Below are 19,971 nucleotides of genomic sequence, written 5' to 3'. Positions count from 1 at the left end.
CAGGCTTCATCATTTTTCACCGGAAGTGGTTCATATTCTGTCTTCCTCCCATAAGCCTTCCACCAGAAAAATCTGTTCCAGCAAATGGAAGAGATTTTCCATCTGGGCGCATGCAAGACAAATTGAGCCTTATACAGCTCCAATTTAGTCAGTCCTGGAGTTTCCTCTCCATGCTTTCCAACCAAGGATCAGCGGCCGCAACTATTAAAGTCCAGTTGGCAGCTATTTCCACTTTTCACGTTGCTGATGAGCCTAGCCTCATGGCACACAGACTTTGTAAGGCATTCCTGAAGGGCACTATGCTGCTTCATCCTCCAGTTTTTGAACCAGCTATGCTTTGGGACTTAAGTTTTGTTATATAATGTCTCACTTCATCCCCTTTGAGCCTGCAGCCACTTGTGATTTAAAATATTTGACTTGGAAGACAATCTTTTTAGTAGCCATCACTTCAACCAGACGTGTCTCGGAGCTTCAAGCCTTCAGTTAGACCACCTTACTTGATTTTTCATAAGGACAGGGTTTCTCTCAGACCAAACCCTTCCTTTTTACCAAAAGTGGCTTCCGTCAGTAATCTTAACCAATCCAATGAACTACCTGTATTCTTTCCAGAGTTCACGAACAAGGCAGAATTTAGATTTCATCAGCTGGATGTGCACAGACAATTACGATTCTATTGACATAGAACGAAGAATCTCAGAAAATCGGATCAGTTGTTTGTCTCATTTTCAGAAAACAGGATTGGATCTCCTGTTTCCAAAGTCACCTTGTCTAGATGGATTTCCAGTTGTATTTCATTCATTTATGCTTCAGGTGGCAGGGATTTACCATTTCGAGTGAAGGCTCATTCTGCCCGGTCTGTGTCTACATCTACAGCCTTTCAGGCCAGGTTGTCTATGGATGATATTTGTGCTGCGGCTACATGGGCATCTCCTCACACCTTTGTTATTCACTACAAGTTAGATTTGGTGTCCAGAGGCAGGTCTTCCTTTGGTTCCACAGTGCTCTGGAGTATTTTCCACTGAGCCTCCCAGGATTCAGGTTCTGGGGATGCTGTCCTACAGGTAAGAATGTAGGCGAGATTGGACTACATAACATCAAGAAGTTATGTACTCACCATAATGTTCGATGTATGTAGTCCATCTCACCTCACATTCTTACTTACCCCCCCCCCTCCTTCCCCCATCTTGGAGGACCTAGGGGTTAGGTATGGTTTCAAATTCCTTTCTGGTTAATATGTTCTTTCTTCTCTATATGTTGTATGTGGAGGAGTGAATGATTAGCTTGCAGCAAACAAGATCTGGGAAAGGGAGCAGTGCAGCCAATTGAAAGACTTCGAGCTAGAGTATGGCCAAGTTCGGCTCCGAACCCACGGGTAAGAATGTGAGGCGAGATGGACTACATACATCGAACGTTATGGTGAGTACATAACTTCTTGTTTCCCTCCCTAGGCCCAGGTTCAACAGATATTATCCCTCTAAACCTGGCCCTTACTATTGTGGGTAAGTGAAAGATTGACTTGTGAAAGGGGGGCAAAAAGACAGTGTAAGAAAAGGACATCTGGGAGACCACAAAGGAAGGTTTATACCTTGGAGATCTTTCACAACTAAGAAGTAGCAGTGACTGTGTGCATCACCCCCCGCAATCCCAGTGTTGAAGGTAATGCAAAGAATGACACAGTGGCTAAGAAACTGGGGGGGGGGGGTCATTACAAAGAACAAATGTGTCTTGCATATCGTTTGCCAAAGTTGCAAATTGCAGTTCATAAAGAAAAAAGAGCCGACAGGTATCCCACATGTGTCAAAAGACAAATTGAGTCTGTTTCTCCTATTCTTCATGGATTCCTACCACTAAGAATAATAGAACTTGTTCCTAGACCGGAATAAAATAAGGGGTTTTTACTCAAGGCTTTTTATGGTGCTCTAAGGGTCTTGGAGACTTGTCCCATACATTTTAAAACTCAGTACTTACCTCAGTGTTTCCATATTCAAAATGCTGAAATTACAAGCCCTGCTGTTACTGTATCTTCAGCCCCAGATGGGCACTTAGGATCTCGGAGATGTCTTTCTTTATCTTCACATTCACAAGGACCAGAAGCTCCTCTTTTAAGTTTGAGGCATGGGATTCACACTACCAGTTTACGTTTCTTATTCCTTTGGATTGACTGCTGAATTCAGGGTTTTCACAAGTGTCTGCCTCCAGCATCTTACTGCAAAACAAAGGACATTCACATTGGGACACTTCTGGACTCCAACTGCCAGAAGACCTTTCTTCACCAAGAAAAGATGGAACTCTAAACACGGTACCTCCAGAGATGTCAGTGGAGAAAAAGATTGTAGCCAGAGAATCCCTCTCTGCAATTTGTTACTGTTTTTATGGTACAGTTGGCAAAGATGCAGATGAGAGAGCTCCAGTGGTACCTCAGATCAGTTTAGAGACAGCAGTCTCAGACCCTGGCAGATATTATTCCCATCTTATTGTGCATTCCTGAAGAATCATGGTAGTCATCCATCCAGGTCAGACAGAAGCTAAGGGTACCAGTACCTTTCAATCAGGCCTTAACACATACTTCAGACCTGGACTGGAAAGCATACTTTCAGAACCTCGGGGTCCAAGGCCTGTGGTATGCAGCTCAAAGGAAAGATAAAACATAGATGTGAAAGTTGTAATGGCTTTTGTAAGGGCACTGAAGGCTTTCGGGCCCGATTGTTCTTCATGTTTCACTGTTGGAGTCATCACTTGTGAGTTATTCCTGCTGAGTAGCCCTCAGCTGGCCCGAATACCAGAGAAAAGATTGTCCCTCCCATGTAGGCTCCAGTCACCAGGAAGTGACATCAAGTCATCAGTGGTATAAAGCAGGGCAGCCGACATCATTACATCAGTCTTTTCTTGCCGTGGAGCCCAAAGCAGTTTGTGTGTGCATAGGTTGGCTGCTGCCAGAGTTAAGTAGAAAACAACTAAAGCCAAGTACCCCGTTTTGGAATCTTTCTCTTGCACCAGCTGATGTCCGAAAAAATAAATAATCGTCTCCACTGTGGAAAACAAACACCACACTGGGACTTCCATAACCTGCGTGTAACCTGTTTAGGTCCAGACCACGATGTCCCCGGATGTTGGTTCTGCACTGTCTTTAACGCTAGTACTATCCGCTGTAGAGCAGAATTTGTAGCTAGATATTTCAAAGACAGTCCTTCACCGTACAAAATGGCATTCATCGGTCAGCATGCAGTGGATATCCCCGAAAAGATAAAAAAAAAAGGGACAGACCATAGAAAGTTAGGCCTTCAGACTACTCTACCCTGAAGTCAGCCACCAGCACAGCGGAATTCAGTGAGGCGCCTCTGCAGCCCCTGATGCCTGAAGCTGTACCTCCACAGGCTTCTACTGAGACCCATTCTAAGTCTGGTACGCCGCTGGATCAGATTAAATCTGCTGATTTTTTTGGTTGTCAGCTAAGCTGTTGGGTCTAGAGGCCCTCTGCAGGCACCGGCTTCCGAGGAGGCTTTTTGGATAAGCGACGCCAGACAAAGACCGATGGCCGCACCTCTGGCCACAGCTGCGCTAAGACCCATTGAAGCACTGAGGCCTAAAAGCAAGACCTCTCCTAGAAAAACAATTCCTAGTCACCATGTTCCGCAAGCCCAACCTGCTCAGTCTTAACAGCTTCTTTAGATGGCTGAGGATCTTATCTCCCTTATCAGAGGTAACCAGACTTCCCCAGCACAAACCCTTAACCATTTCTCCCATTTTTGATGTGGTGGTGGATGTTTTCATGGAGTCTAACCTCACACCTGATGCCCTGCCTCCGCCACCTAGAAAGCCAGACCGGTACTACTGGGTGCCAGGCACCCACAAATACTTATTCAGAAATCCTGCAGCAGACCCAGAGGTCATCACCCAGGGACCCAAAGAGGCCAAGGCCAGTTCCTCCAAAGACCCTATTCCATCTGACAAGGATAGCAGAGCCCTAGACAGATGGGGTAAAAAAGTATACACCTCTGCTTCCTTGGCAATTAGAGCTCTTAACTGCCAGTTCCATATGTTAAAATATCAGCAACATACTTTGGAACTATTAAAGCAGAAAATGTCTTCCTTGCCAGACAGTTCCAACTTCTAACGAGCAAGGGGAACTCTTACACTCCAGCTCTCAAGTGACAAAGCATTCCCTCCACTGTGGATACAATGCCCTAGAAGCCTCTAGCAAGGCTCAGTCATTAGGAAACGTGCATGGCTGAAAGAGCACCCCCTGCCTGATCACGTTAAATCCAAACTCCTAATCGCCCCCCTAGATGAGGACTGCCTGTTTGGATCTAAGGCGGAGAAGGTGCTCAAGAAAATGGAAGATAAGGCCATATCAGTGCAGACAGTAAAATATTTCCTCCAGGTACAACCTCCCAGATTCAGCAGGAACTTTCCCACGAAGCACTAGTCCTTTCCTTCCAATCCAGGCCTGTGCAAAGGAAAGGGCGCAGGGACAGACCCCCCCCCCCCAGGCAGCAAATACAAGGACAACGTAGGCCCAGACAATGGACCTATACAGCCCCCAGGGCAAGGAGTTTTAAGTCCACTCCCTACCCTAAGGACTTTCAATAACTCCTCCTCCCCCCTCTGCCCCAACCCCCCCCCCTCCAAAGGTTAGGAGGAATGCTGTCCCTTTTCAAAGACCACTGGCAATCCATCACAAGTGATTAATGGATCCTAAAAATAATTTTCCAAGGATACAGATTCTCCTTCAAAGAGAACCTAATCTTAACAGGGTACCCAGACATGCCAACAAATCAGCAGGCAGAGGCCCTCAGCCAAATTCAGAAACTCTTTTCTCAAGGAGCAATGGAATTTATACCCCAGGAACCAGCTAGAAAAGGGTTTTATTCAAGATTGTTCCTGGTACACAGAAAAGAGGGCACTTGGTGCCCTATCCTGGATCTATCCACACTAAACATTTCCCTGCAAGTGCCAAAATTCAAAATGCTTATGCTCCAAAAACTCTTGCCCATGCTGTCCCCAAATGTCTGGCTAGTCACCCTGAGCCTAAAGGATGCCTACTTCCATATCACTATTAGGAAGTCCTGCAGGAAGGTTCCATCGCTTCAGGGCAGGTCCACAACACTTTCAGTTCTGTGCTCTGCCCTTTGGCTCATCTGTTGCTCCCAGGGATTTTACCAAATGCTTGGCCCCTGTCAATGCCTTCTGCAGGCAGATAAACATTCAGATTTACCCCTGTCTGGACAACTGGTCTCATCCAGGCAGACAACAAGGAAAGAGTGCAGATGGTGTAGAGGTACGTTGCTGTGATTGTAGTGCACCGGGTCCGGGTTCAAGCTCCTACAAGACCTCAACTTTGTCCAAACTCTATCTCTCTCTCTCTCTCTCTGGAATTTGCCATCAACAAGGAAAAAAAATCACATTTCCAGCTCACCAGACAGATCACCTTCTTGGGAGCTCTCCTGGACACTTCCATCCAAAGAGCCTTCCTCGCTCCAGAAAAACAAAGTTTTTTCTGCCCCAGTATTTCTCCCAGTTGGCTTACAGAACACACCTCACAGCAAGGAAGTTCCTTCAAGCTTTGGGGTACATAGCATCCTGTTGGTGCCCTTGGCCAGACTACACATGAGAAAACTGCAGTGGTACCTAAAAATCTATGGTGCCAGTACTCTGTCTCTGGAGCTACAACTGCCTCTGATTCCCTGATTGAGAGGAACTTCTATGGTGGACAGATGCTTGCACCCTGAACAAGGGCCTACTGTTTCTAATTCTTCCCCATGGCCAGACCATCACCATAGATGCTTCAGACAAAGTCTGGGGGGGGGGCACACTTAGAAGACATGTGCACCCAAGGCACTTGGGACCTCAGGGACCTAGGCCTACACATCAACCTAAAGGAAATGATGGTTGTACTCAGGGCGATCACAACCTTCAAAAGCCACCTAAAACTAGGGGTGCTCCTCATCAAAACAGACAATACCCTAGTCATGTGGTATATCAGCAAGCAGGGGGGAACAAATTCCTACCCACTTTGTCGCCTAGCCATGCTTCTCTGGCAGACTGCCTCGATGATGGGCTTTCATCTTATAGCCTAGTACATCCCAAGAGAGCACAGTACTCTAGCAGACCACCTCAGCAGAAGTGTCCTGGACCCCCACGTATGGCAGCTTCAGAGGGAGACCTTCCTCTGCATCACCCAAACTTGGGGGACCCCAGAGGTAGACCTCTTCACATCCATAGAAAACAGGCAGTTAGACCAATTCTGCATCAGGGAGTTCCACCCAAAAGGTTGAAAAGTGTATGCTGTCTCCTTCCACTGGGGATCCCCCCCCCACCAGTGATCCTAAGAGTACTGCTAAAGATCAGGGAGGAAGGGCCAAGAGCTATAGTAATTGCTTCAGATTGACCCAGGCAACATTGGTACCTCTTGCTACTCAGCCTAACCAAGGAACCACCCAGGAGCCTGCTTCTCACAGAAGGACTTCTAACCCAAGAAAAGGGGTCAGTACTGCATCCCCAATCTGCAAACTCTCAACCTGTCCACATGACTTATACCCCAAAGGTGGATACCAGTCCACTGTTAAGCAAGCAGGTCATGGATATAATTGAGGAGGCCAGAAGGTCCAACACCAGGAAATCATACTCTGCAAAATGGAAAAGTTTCAATGCCTGGTGCCAAACTAAGGGTACAAGCAGCTTCTTTGCGTCTCTCTCTCTCTGATTCTAGACTACTTGGTGGTGCTAGTGCAAAAAGGATTATCTTACTCTTCCATCAAAATTCATGCCTCTGCTATCTCTGCCCATTCCCATGCAGCGCAGCCTTTGTTCTCCCACCCCCTGCTAAAACAATTCCTTAGAAGGCTATCTCACATCAGGCCACTTAGGCCACCCACTCCTGCCTGGAACCTAAACTATGTCTTAGAAAAATTAACCTTACCTCCCTTTGAACCAGCTGCCTCAGCAGAACTAAAATACCTCTGTTGGAAGATCGCCTTCCTGCTGGCCATAACCTCAGCTAGGAGGGTTTCTGAGCTGCAGGCGCTCATGGTCATTGAACCCTTCATCATCTTCCATGCAGACAGGGTGTCTCTTAGAAATAACCCCTCTTTTATGCCTAAGGTGGTGTCTGACATAACACTGAATCAGGCTATATACATCTTCCCACCTTCTTTCCTAATGCTCAAAATGGGGGGGGGAAGAATACTTCATTCACTGGATGTGCACAAACAACTTAGATACTATCTGGATAGAACCAAGTCTCTCAGAAAGACTGACCAGCTTCTGGTCAGCTTCGCCCCAGAGGCAGAGTGGAAATCTATTTCCAAGCAGACCATTTATAAATGGATATCCAGCTGTATCCAATTCTTCTGCCAGTTCCATGGAAAAATTCCTTCCAAGCCTATCCAAAGCCATTCCACTAGGGCATCTACTACCACTGTCTTCCTCAGGGGAGGTGGTCCCTGCCAAGGACATCCTAGAAGCTGCCACTTGGACTTCCATCTGCATCTTCATCAGACACTACCAGTTGCTTCTTTTTTCCAAAACCTGGGCAGGCTTTGCCTTTGTATTCCTGCAGGGCATGCTAGGTCCTGCTTAGAGCAGTGCAAGCCTGTTCTATTCCTTCCCTTCTACCATCCACCCTACTTTCAGCTTTGAGAATCTTCCCACAAGTGATGACTGCAACAGTGAAACACAAAGAACATAGTGCAGTTGTGTAGACGTTACCATAAATGTAGATGTTTTGAGTGTTATTCACTGTTGCAGTCCTCCTTCCCCCTCTGTTTCTCTCCATTTCCCTCACACCTGTCTTTGCCTGTGGGCATCTCCCAGTTTGACCTTCCTCAGGCCTTCTCGGCAGGGCTCCTATAGGTTGGGGCAAGAAAAACTGATATGGCATTGGCTCCCCTGCTTTATACCACTGATGACCTGACATCAGTCCCTGGCGACCTTCAGGAGGGGCAATCTTTATTCTGCTATTCGGGCCGGCCAAGGCCTACCCAGCAGGGGTAACCCACAAGTGATGACTGCAACAGTGAATACAGTCCAACATCTACATTTATGGTAAGTGTACACAACTGTACATTTTGGAAGAAAGTTGTCCTGAAGATGATGGTGCATCAACAAGAAGAGATGAACTTCCTTTGTGCCAGCTGGCAATTACCGCTGAGAAGGTACACTGCAGTCAGTTTCATTTGAGTTTAGCAGTGCATCTTGTAAGCAGGTTCGAGAAAGACCCATACAGATGATAGTTGCACAACTGATACTCGTGAGGTGTTCCAGAGATGGATTTGTTTGCAGCCTAAGCAAAAGGCAGCTCAAAATGTTTGTGCAAAACTACTATACAGAGATGCTTGGGCAGAAGATGCTTTCTCCTTCAGATGGTACCAACCTGAAATTAATGTAGAAACTTTTTAAATAGGGACTGCAAAGTATCAAAGTCCAGGAAAGATGCCTTGACTTAGTGGGCATGAAAGAGCCTCTGTAGGAGTTATTTGTCAGACTAAGCTGTGTCTGTGGAGGCCAGCAGAGGGTCACTTTGAGTGTGAATACTCACCTGAACAATACAGACAGCAGGATATTCAACTGTTATAATAATTTTTTTTATTTTTTGCTTCTGCCACCCTTGCATTCAGAACTGTCAGTTTCCGTATGTATATTCTGATGTACCAAGGGGAAATCAACCCAAGGAAATATAGGATTTCTGCAATCCTGGATGAGAGTGTAAAAGACAGTGTAAGCAATTTGGCTAAGATTGCTGTTAAGGTGGGAAAATTTGCCAAAAGTATGCCTCTGATTCTGTAGATGCCCGAAGAACAGCCACTGGGCAGTCCTGAGAGGGCATGTCTGGAGGCAGCTGCTACCCCGCCAGAAGACGTAGGTGCAACCGCTAGATATGCCTTTAGCGAAGGATCTGCCTTCTAAGCACCATCTTAAGAAGTCTGAAAGAACATACAGTAAAACTAATAGCAGAGTTGGTGAAACAGCTTTGTTAGCTACCCCTCCCCAAGTACGGTAGGAAATAGTTAATGAAATGCCCTTTCTTTTAAAAAAAGGCAGGTCAAGACAGTATAAGTAAGAGAATTTTTGAGAGAAAAGAAAAAACAGGCATGATGTAATTTGGGGGGGGGGGTGCAAAAGCCACTGCTGCCCATGAGCCCCTTGCCAATACTGACTCTGTTGTGAGCAGCCTTTATCTTGTCCTTCCCCTTTTTTTTCCCATCTCCCTTCAGGAAAGACTCACAGCACTTTGTTTCCTTTGAGTCACGAATGTCTAGATGACTTTCTGATTGTTTATTGAATGAATGTTAAAAAAAAAAAAAAAAAAAAAATAGTCACTCATTTGCAAGCAAACCCAGGGCTCAGTCCACCAGATCTGTTACCACTTCAGCAGCTTACTTTAGTTGATGACAGTTGTGCAGCAGTAACATGGTCTTCATTGTATACCTTTGCTAAATATTACAAGTTAGATACTGTCTCGAGGTATAGAGCTTCCTTTGGAGCCACTATCTTCAGAGGTTTCCTGTCATGAAGCAACCCAAGTGTCCTGTAGCTGGGGATTCTAGCCCATCAGTCATATTGGATGGATGGAATTAACTGGATTATGGTAGTTATGTAGTTGTCATAATGCTGGAAACTCTGTCTGATAGTCTCAGTGGTGAAAGGCAGAGGTGAGCGGCACCCCTAGATCCTTTTCTTATTATGTTGCCATCAGCCCCACCCCTCTAGCTGATACTTTATACCAGGGTTGTTGTGGAGTAAGTAGATTACTTTGCATTTCCTTGCTTTGAACCTCAACTTCACCTTCTCTACATGCTTGTTTGCCTTTCCATATCCTTTACTAGGCTCTTCCCACATCCTTTATTGCTGCAGCTTTGTGCAATTAGCTAAGAGTGTGATCCTGTTTTTATCTCATATATATCTAAGACAAACACTCTGAAGTTGGATGCAGGAGAGAGCCCAGTGGTGTTGCAGTAGTCTCTCTCCCAATTTCTGATACTGTACCTGTAACCATAACCCTCTGTATCCTACCTTTCATTCATGCAGCTCTGTGGTTCCACAGTCTTGGTCATCTTCCTAGCCTTTCCAGATTTCCTATCAGCCTCTGGTGTGGGACTAAGTCAGAGTACTTCATGAAGCCCAGGTAGATTGTCTACTGTTACTCTACTGTCAAGTTTGTTACCCATTTTCCCTAATCAAAACAAAAGGGATAGAATCCAGAATTTTATGTATGTCAACAGACAGCAGAGGTATAACAATGACAGAACAAGTTGTACCAGATAGATGGGCCAACTCTGATTTTACTTTGTCAGCCATTGTGGGTATAACAGATTGCAGACAGACCATTTTCATGTAGTTTGCATTTTCCTCTACCAGTAAATACACTATTGGGGCACTAATCAGAATACAGTCTACTTTGGCAGTGGTTACAACTGCATTTTTCAAAAACATGTCAGCTTAGACATTTTTTAAGTAGCCACTTTTTTCATGAGTATTTTTTCTAAACATTACTTTGTCAACATTTAATCCAAGAGCAAGGCAAGTTTGCCTCTGCTGTTGTGGAGGGCATGCTTTAACTTTTACTTCAAGAAATTCCTTTTATTGCATCGGTATTGCTCCCATGGATAAGGAATACTACTTCACCAGTGATCCCCACTATGAACATAGTACAGTCACATGAACAACTCACAGTAACAGTAAATGTTCAAGTAGGGGTCACATTTGTAAGTTTCCTCCTCTCCTCCCATCCAGGCCATGCCAATGTTTCCAGTCTGTACTACAAACCAGAGACCTAGGATGTTTCATTTTGGTATCTCTTTCACCTGTCCTTAATTTTTAGGGGCTCATGTCATTTTTTGATCAACTCTATATAAAAAAAAATATAGGGATGCTAGGCTAGGGGCCCTTGAGGGCTTCACATATTAAAAACTTGGGATTTACCATGTCCGTTTTGAAAGCACATTTCTGAATACATTCTTTTGCTTGAAAGCATTGAATAGTAGTAGCACAAGTGTCTTGTCCTTATAGGCTGTACATTGGCCTGACATCAGGTAAAGAGGAAATTCATTTGAGGAGGATGTCTGCAAAAGCTGTGGACATCCAGCTTACAGGGTCAGAAGCAAGTCTCCTCTTTTGGCAAGTGTGTTGGATGAAGAGTACTACTACAGAGATGATCTGTTCACACATGTGCGGTTATGGTAAGTTGCTTGTGCAGCTGTACTTTACGTTGAGTTCTTCACACTATATTTTACTTCTTTTCAGGGAATAAATGAGGAATTCTAATTTAGCACTCATTTTTCTTTAAAAAATGAGCTGTCATGTATGTTGTATTTATGCAACAGACCACATGCTTACACTCACTCTGGCTCATTTACACTTGCAGTTTTAATCCATTAATGGATATTATTGTTTAAAATGCCATATTATGGTGTGTTGTGTAATAAAGAAATGTATTGGTCATGTTATGCATTCAGTGCTAGAGTACAAGTCTGATAGTATAGAAAAAAATTCCATGTATAGGACCTGATGTAGTCTTGTTTGTAGGTATTGTAGCCAGAGCTCTTTGTAAGGGATTTTTTTCTTTTTTTTTTCTTTTCTTCTTTTTATTTTACTTTTCTTTTTGGTATTGATGTCCATCCTGCTGTTCTGTTTACTGAAAGATGGTGACATTGATTTTATCCTGGCCCCCGCTGTGGGGTCTCTTACCACAGCAGCGACTGGCACTGGCCAAGGACCTGTTACCGCCACTATCCCAGGTGAGAACCTGAACATTTACTCTGCTGTATGCTACAGAAAAGAGTCTTTTCTTTGGTGACGGGCTTGCTACAAATCCTAGCTTTTAGTAAAACCTCTTTTTGGCTTTTGAGATTGTTTAATGTCTTTAGATTTGATTTCTTCTATAGATAACATCATTGTTTAAGAACTATGCCTTTAAGGAAATGGACTTTTAACAGGCTGTTTTGAAATAATTTCTTCATTTTGATTTGATTTTAGTGTGTGCTGTCAATGTTTATCAAGTTGAGTTTGAATTTATTTTGAAAAATGTCTTCTTGCATCTAGCAAGCTCACTGAACCTTTTGTTTGCTTAACCCAGGATCTTGTTAATCATACCATTAGTTATAGCAGAAATATGTTCTGGGTTCTTAACAGTTAGTGATGTATTGTAATGGGTTTTTATATTTTGAAATCTTTCTATGTTATTTTTTTATTTTATTTAAAATAACTTCTGTTTGTTACAGGTCCCTCATCTGAACAGTCTCTTCTGGAATCAAAAGATCGGAGGGCAAATGCTCATTTGATACTGAAGTTGCTGTGTGATAGTACAGTTTTACTGCCTTATCTTCGAGAACTGTTGTCTGCAAAGTGAGTTTGAGTTTAGAGCTATTGTAGTTCTTTGGCCAGTCCCTAATGCTTCAGTATTAATGTGCGTTCTTTGCCCAGTCCCTAATGCTTCAGTATTAATTTGCATTCTGGACCCAAAGGAACGTAGTGTAGTAAGAGCCAAAAGTGTGCTACAAGGACTAGTGCTAACATGGTACATACATAGTACTTTATGAATGAGATTAGTTTGGCTTATCCCACCTTATTAGTGGTTTCTGAAGTAGTTTCTAGTGTGCTGATTTTTTTTCCCCATAGGAGTTGTCTAGACTTTTTTAGTCCAAGAGTGTGTCTTTGTTTCTAGTAGAGGCTCTTCAAAAATGCATTAATTTCTATTTTCAAACTTTTTGTTTCAGATGAAACAAAGCCAATCTGTTACATAGCACAACATATTTATTATTGGACAAAAAGTAACAGAAATAATACAGCAAAATGTAGTTTTACGCTAACTTTCTTAAACTGAAAAACTAGAGGTATATGTCAAAAGCAGAGAAGTGATATTAAAAAAAAAATCTACCACCCAACCTCTGTCTTCTGGACGTATTTTGTGTTCATCTTTTTTGTCCTGCAGTGAGGGAAAGACAATTATAGCCACTGTCAGTACATAGTGAAGCTTTTTAACGTGATGAGAAATATGTCACTGTGTGGGTAAGGTCTTCTCTTCATTGAATACATTGACCATCTTCTTCCTTCATTTAGGGATTTCCCACCTGTGCTCTTTCTAGCACCTGAGAAAGTCCAGCAGACATCTTGCTGCTAGTGGTTGGGGGTGGTCGCACTTGTTTGCCAGTGTTTAACAAAATAGGAAGAAGTACATTTTTGAAGGCTTTTTTTTTTTTTAATGAAGGCTGCACCTTTTCAAAAAATGTATGTATGCATTTATTATTTTTGCTTGGATGTGTATTTGTTTATTCTGTGATGGATTAAAATAGATTTCCAGATGAATTGCTGTGCCTTGCACCCACTAAGTGCTGGGATAGTCTTCATCCCCTCCTGCCTTGACTCTGCTTTGGAATCCGAGAAATAAAGAGCGATTTTACAGAAAAGCAGATGCCCTTCTGTATCACTGTTGCTGTATTCAGTACAGAAGGGATGTTCTGTCCTGGGCACCCCTTTGCTCAGCCAGTATAAATAAGCTTAAAAGACATCTTATTTGCACCGTTTGTCACATGTATGCTCCTTGCACAGTACGTAGAGCATAAAAGGGACGTATGGATGCAACTACATAGAACTTTTTTGCTGCTAGTTTGAAAGCCATTTTTACAGGTTGGTTTTAACACTGCTGCTATACTGAATATTTAACAACACCAGATAAGTATCCCATTGGGGTTATTTTTATTTTTTGCTTTACTTTTTAGGGCTTGTATTTTTTGTCACTACCAAGATTTCATGTCATCCAAGAGGGGAAAATGTCTGTGTGGGAGGCAAATTGCCCATAAGGGTCATCAAAAACAGTGTCTTATTTTTGTCTGGATGCTTCCCCACAACCATACCTCTTGTGTTATCTGTTGTGCCTAAAACAGTCAGAAACCATTTGTTTTCTCTGGCCATTTATGTTGGCATTTAGTCCAGGGTACCATGGTGGAATCCTTTAACCCCAAGATACTTTTGCTAGGTAAGAAGGGCAAGAAGTCTCTGCCAGATTCTGCAGCTGATGTCCTTCAAGGATGCAACTGCAGTCCTGACATATGGGTTGTCCTGCCTCAGGCAGCCCTTCGGTCGGCCGGATTCCAAAGTCTCGGTCTGGCGTTGGCTGATGTCGCCCTTTCCCCGACGTCAGAGCGCCTGGGGTATTAAAACGTCAGCCGATGCCATCTTCTTCAGTCTTTCTTGCCACGTGGCGCCCGAAGCAGAAGCAGTTCGCAAGTGCTGGTCGACCAGCTCCTGTGTTTTCAGCTACTGAAGTCTTCAAATAAGCTAAGTACCCCGTTGGGGACCTTTTCTTGCCTCAGCCGATGTCATATAAAAGTGAAAAAGTTAATAATTGTTTAACTTGTGGGAAACAAATACCTCATAAGGATTTCCACTCTTACTGCCTACCTTGCCTAGGCCCAGAACACAACGTCTCGGCCTGTGCAGCTTGTGCCTCTTTCAATAAACGCACTCTTAGGCGTCGGTCTGAGTTTGCACAGGATTATTTTGGGGAAGATTTCTGTTATATCATGCCGTCGGAGCTTCCGACAGCACATTTACCTAAAAAACAGAAGGATAAGGACCGACACCACACTTAGGCCTACCGCAAGTGTCTCGGTCTCTTCTGAGCCGGTTTCGCAACCGCTACAGACCGACGACACCGCTCCACTGGTTACTTCGGTACCGGAGGCCAGCTCGGTGCCGGTTTCTGTGCTCCCCTCTGAGACCATAGCCCAGGATGTTTCTGACACCATTTCAGTGGATAAGACTACTCCAGCACGTGGGGCTGCCAGGCCTCCAGTGTCTATGTCCATTAAGGCCTTCACACGTGCTAAGGCTGCCAAACAGGCTAAGTCTCTCCCTCCAAGATCTGTTTCTCTGGGATCCACTTCTGGTTCTCAAATTTTAAGTTTAGCTGAGGACCTTATTTCTTTGATTAGGGGTTCACAGCCTCATCCAGATAGAGGCTCTCAGCCGCCTGCTGACAAGAGGCCTAGGGTTGAGCAGGTAGACTCCCAGTCCTCCGATGAGGCCTCAGGTGATTCTGCACATTCAGACTACCAGGAGGAGGCCTTCCCGGCCTACGAGGATTCTGATGCGGAGGAATCTATTCCCTCTGCTTCTCCTCCTGAGGAGTTTTCCTTTGGGGAAACGCTTCATTCCATGAGGGAACACTTCAAATGGCAAGGCCAAGAATACTCAGATTCTAGGAAAAGGTTAAGGGAATTTTTAAAGCTACCTCAGCATAGACCCTTAGCTATTCCTCCAGTTTTAAATGTTTTAGATGATGTGTACTTAGAATCTAGTGTTACCCCTGACTCACTCCCCCCTGTTCCTGTCAAGCCAGATAGGTACTACAGGGTCCCAGACCCACATCAATTTCTGTACAAGGGCCATACTGCTGACCCTGAAACTATTTCTCAGGGGGCTAAAGGGGTTTCCTCCACTACTGCTAAGAACCCACTCCCTTCGGAAAGAGATTCTAGGGCTTTAGAAAGGTGGGGCAAGAAAGTATATACATCTTCCACCCTTTCTATGCGAGCATTAAATTGTCAATTCCATATGATTCAGTATCAGGAATACATGTTGGATGACTTGCAAAAGAAACTGGCTTCCCCTGAACCATTAGATAGAAAGGGGTTACAGGAATTGGTTCATAATACTAAGCAGGTTAACAGCCGTTTCCTTCAGTGTGGATATGAAGCATTGGAAGCTTCATGTAAAGCAGCAATGACAGGTGCGGTCATACGCAGACATGCTTGGTTAAAGGAACAAACATTGCCAGACCATGTGAAAATTAAGCTTTTGGATGCACCACTAGAGAAACATAAGCTATTTGGTGCTACTGCACAAGAGGTTTTAAAGAAAATAGAGGAAAAGGCAAAATCAGTGTAAACAGTCAAAGATTTCCTCCAGGTACAGCCTCCAAGATTCAGCAGGAATTGGCCTTCTAAACATTGGTCCTTTCCTGACACAGACAAATTTCAAAGAGGCAAAAACAGACGTGGCAGAGGTAGAGGGCAAACTCGAGGCTCCTACAGAGGACGTCAATGGCAGCCTCCGAACCAGAGAAGTGGGGCAGGACCTTCCACTGCTCCGCCAGGACAATCTCAATGACTTGACTTTGACTCCGCCATCCAGGGCTCAATTAGAAGCACCTTTGGGCGGAAAGTTATCTTTATTCTCAAAAAATTGGCACAATATTACAAAGGACAAATGGATACTGGAGATAACAGATTCCATTTTTATACACTGCCAACAAGACATGGCAGGCCAAACCTGCCACCAAATCAAAGGGCAGAGGCACTCAAACAAATAACAAACCTACTTCAAATAAGAGCAATAAAAAAGGTTCCTTCTGCAGAACAAGGACAAGGATTTTATTCAAGACTGTTCCTTGTTCCAAGAAAAGAAAACCAATGGAGACCCATTCTGGACTTGTCCGCACTGAATACTTACCTTATTGTGCCAAAATTCAAAATGCTGACTTTACAGCAACTCCTTCCCATGCTGGGCAAGGGATCTTGGCTGGTAACTCTGGACCTCAAGGAGGCATACCTGCATGTCTCAATCAGACAAAGTTGCAGAAGATACCTCAGATTTCTTGCAGGCTCAGAGCATTATCAATTCTCAGCATTGCCCTTTGGCTTATCTACTGCGCCCAGAGAGTTCACGAAATGCCTGGCATCAGTAATTGCACATTGCAGACTTCAGGGGATACAAATATACCCCTATCTGGACGACTGCCTTATACAAGCGGACAGCCAACATACCTTGTTAAAAAACTTGGACTATGTCATTCGCTTACTGCAGGCCTTGGGATACACAGTCAATATTCAGAAATCAAGTCTCGTACCATCCCAACAAATACCTTTCCTGGGTGCCACACTGGACACAAACACTCAGATGGCATTTCTGACAAAAGAAAAACAATTACCAGAATACTTCAGAAGATTGGCAACACACACCCAGATGACTGCAAGGAAAATCCTGCAGGCCCTGGGTTTCATGGCATTTTGCATTCTTCTGATTCCACATGCAAGGCTGCATATGAGGAAACTACAATGGTACCTAAAAAGTCTATGGTCTCAGCACAGCCACAGCCTGGAAACATTGATCCCACTCATTCCATGCCTTCAAAAGGAATTTCTGTGGTGGGCTCAAGCAAGCCAGAAAAACAAAGGTCTGCCTTTCAGCAAACCTCATACAAGTCAAACCATAACAACAGACGCCTCAGACCATGGATGGGGGGTGCACATGGAGGGCAGATGCATTCAAGGACAATGGACACAAAAAGAAAAGCACCTGCTTATCAACCAAAAAGAAATGCTGGCAGTGATACATGCAGTCAAGGCCTTCAAAAAGTTCATGCATCAGGGCCATCTACTAATAAAGACAGACAATACCACAGTTATGTGGTACATAAGCAAGGAGGTACCCATTCCTACCCTCTTTGCAGACTGGCAATGAATCTCTGGGATATTTCCCTACAATTGAAAATAGAGCTACAATCCCAGTTTGTACCAGGGAAGGACAATGTTCTGGCGGACAGCCTAAGCAGAAACATCATGGATCCACACGAATGGATGTTGCATCCAGACATTTTCTTACAAATAGCTCAAGCATGGGGAAGGCTGGATATAGATCTTTTTGCCTCCCACTTCAATCACCATCTGAAAAAGTTTTGCACAAGGACATACCATCCTCAAGCATGGAAGGTGGACGCTCTCTCCTTCAGTTGGAACTCTCTAACACTATATGCCTTCCCACCTCTTCCTTTGATGACCAAGGTGTTACTAAAGATCAAGACAGAGCAACCGAAAGTCATACTGATAGCTCCAGACTGGCCAAGACAACACTTGTACCCACTGCTACGGAGCTTGACACACACCAATCCGTGGCTCCTTCCTCAATGGCCACTTCTTCTGACACAGCACAATTACAGGACACTACACCCCAGCTTGAATACATTGAAGCTGACAGCTTGGAAGATTCCATGACTATTACTCAGGATACACTTTCCAAAAGGGTAAAAGATATCATCCTGGAGGCGTGCAGACCTTCCACTAGAAAAACATACTCAGCAAAATGGAAGAGATTTCTTATCTGGAACAGCAAAAAGGGTCAAGATCCATCAGTGATGAGCATTCCACAGATCCTGGAATACTTGGCTGAAATGCTCCACAATGGCCTTTCATATTCTTCCATAAAAATACATGCTTCAGCAATATCTGCCAAATATAACACTGATCCGCCTGTATTTTCTCACCCATTGCTAAGACAGTTTCTAAGAGGTATAAAGAACATCAACCCTCCAAGGAAACCACCAGTGCCTGCATGGGACCTCAACTTCATGCTGGAAAAATTAACTCTTCCTCCCTTTGAACCAGCAGCATCTTCAGAGTTGCAATTTCTGTCTTGGAAGACAGCCTTCCTTCTGGCAGTAACCTCAGCAAGAAGAGTCTCTGAGCTACAGGCCCTTATGGCAATACAACCATTTCTCATTTTTCACCAGGACAGAGTTTCTTTGAGAACCAATCCGTCATTCATGCCAAAGGTGGTATCCAGGGTGTCCCTGAATCAAGCTATTCACCTGCGTACCTTCTTTCCCAATCCTCAAAATAAAAGAGGGAGACTTCTGCACACCTTGGACATACACAGACAGTTGCGCTACTACTTGGACAGAACAAAGTCTTTCAGAAAATCTGACCAGCTTTTTGTAGCTTTCGCTGCTGGATTGCAGGGAAAAGCAATTTCCAAACAGACAATTTCTAAATGGATTGGAAATTGCATTCGATTCTGCTACTCTTTTCATGGAAAAACTGTGCCAGCTGACATCAGGCCACATTCCACCAGAGCTACAGCCACCTCCACAGCCTTTTTAAGAGGAGTGGCAACAAAGGACATTTTAGAAGCTGCTACATGGAGCTCCGTGCATACATTTTCCAGACATTACAACCTGCCTTTATACTCCAGGTCCAGAGCAGGGTTTGCCTCTGCAGTCCTGCAGGGCATTTTAGCTACACCATCTTTGTCTTGGTGCCTACCACCCCCAGGTCGGCTATGGTATTCAACCCATATGTCAGGACTGCAGTTGCATCCTTGAAGGACATAGTACAGATGTCCTTCAAGGATGCATCTGCAGTCCTTACAAATGGGTTGTCCTGTCGTCAGGCAGCCCTTCGGTCGGCCGGATTCCAAAGTCTGGGTCTGGCCTCGGCTGGTGTCGCACTTTACCCGACGTCATAGCTGCAGTTATTCGGGTATAAAGGCATCAGCCGACGCCATTTTCCTCAGTCTTTCTTGCCGCGTGGCGCCCGAAGCAGAAGCTGTTCGCAAGTGCCGGTCGGTCAGATCCAGAGATTACTACTACCGAATACTACTTCGAAGACTTCTAAAAAGCTAAGTACCCCGTTGGGGACTCTCTCTTGCCTCAGCCGATGTCAGAGAAAGTGAATAACTGTTTATCTTGTGGGAAACAAATACCTCATAAAGATTTCCACTCCTACTGTATACATTGTTTAGGCCCGGAGCACGACGTAGCAGCTTGTCTAGCCTGCGCTTCTTTTAACCGACGGACGCTTAGACGTCGGTCGGAGTTTGCTGAACAAATTTTCGGCTCTGATTTTGCCTACATTATGCCGTCGGATCCTCCGACAACGCAAATTTCCAAAAAACGAAAAGAAAAGGACCAACACTCGCGGTCTCGGCCGAAACCGCGATTAAGCAAACCGTGAGTGTCTCGGTTTCGGCCGAAACCATGCCTTCTACCGAGGCCTCCTCTAACCTGGTAGAATCTGCTTCTGAAATCCAGCCTTCTGTTGCGGTTTCTCAGGAATTATCAGACACAATTCCCCTGGATATTTCTACCCCTGCACGTGGAGCTGCTAGGCCTCCTGCAGCCATGTCTATCAAGGCCTTTGCCAGGGCTAAAGCAGCCAAAGCTTCCAAAACTGTGCCTGCCAAACCCCCCTCACACAG

At 44.5% G+C, this 19,971-nt stretch overlaps 1 protein-coding gene across 1 annotated transcript in view; it reads left to right on the top strand.

The window, feature by feature from the left end:
• UBR5 (ubiquitin protein ligase E3 component n-recognin 5) overlaps positions 1 to 19,971 on the top strand; it is a 3,965,620-nt gene that overhangs the window by 2,249,765 nt on the left and 1,695,884 nt on the right. The window contains exons 26-27 of the mRNA XM_044065648.1: positions 11,640 to 11,735; positions 12,219 to 12,342. Coding sequence (XP_043921583.1) covers positions 11,640 to 11,735; positions 12,219 to 12,342 — 220 coding nt within the window. The remainder of the gene's footprint in view (positions 1 to 11,639; positions 11,736 to 12,218; positions 12,343 to 19,971) is intronic.

The sequence above is a fragment of the Protopterus annectens genome, chromosome 3.part0 (genome assembly GCF_019279795.1).
Source record: "Protopterus annectens isolate FY-2018-M chromosome 3.part0, PAN1.0, whole genome shotgun sequence".
NCBI lineage: Eukaryota > Metazoa > Chordata > Ceratodontiformes > Protopteridae > Protopterus > Protopterus annectens.
This window is presented reverse-complemented; position numbering and strand designations above follow the sequence as displayed.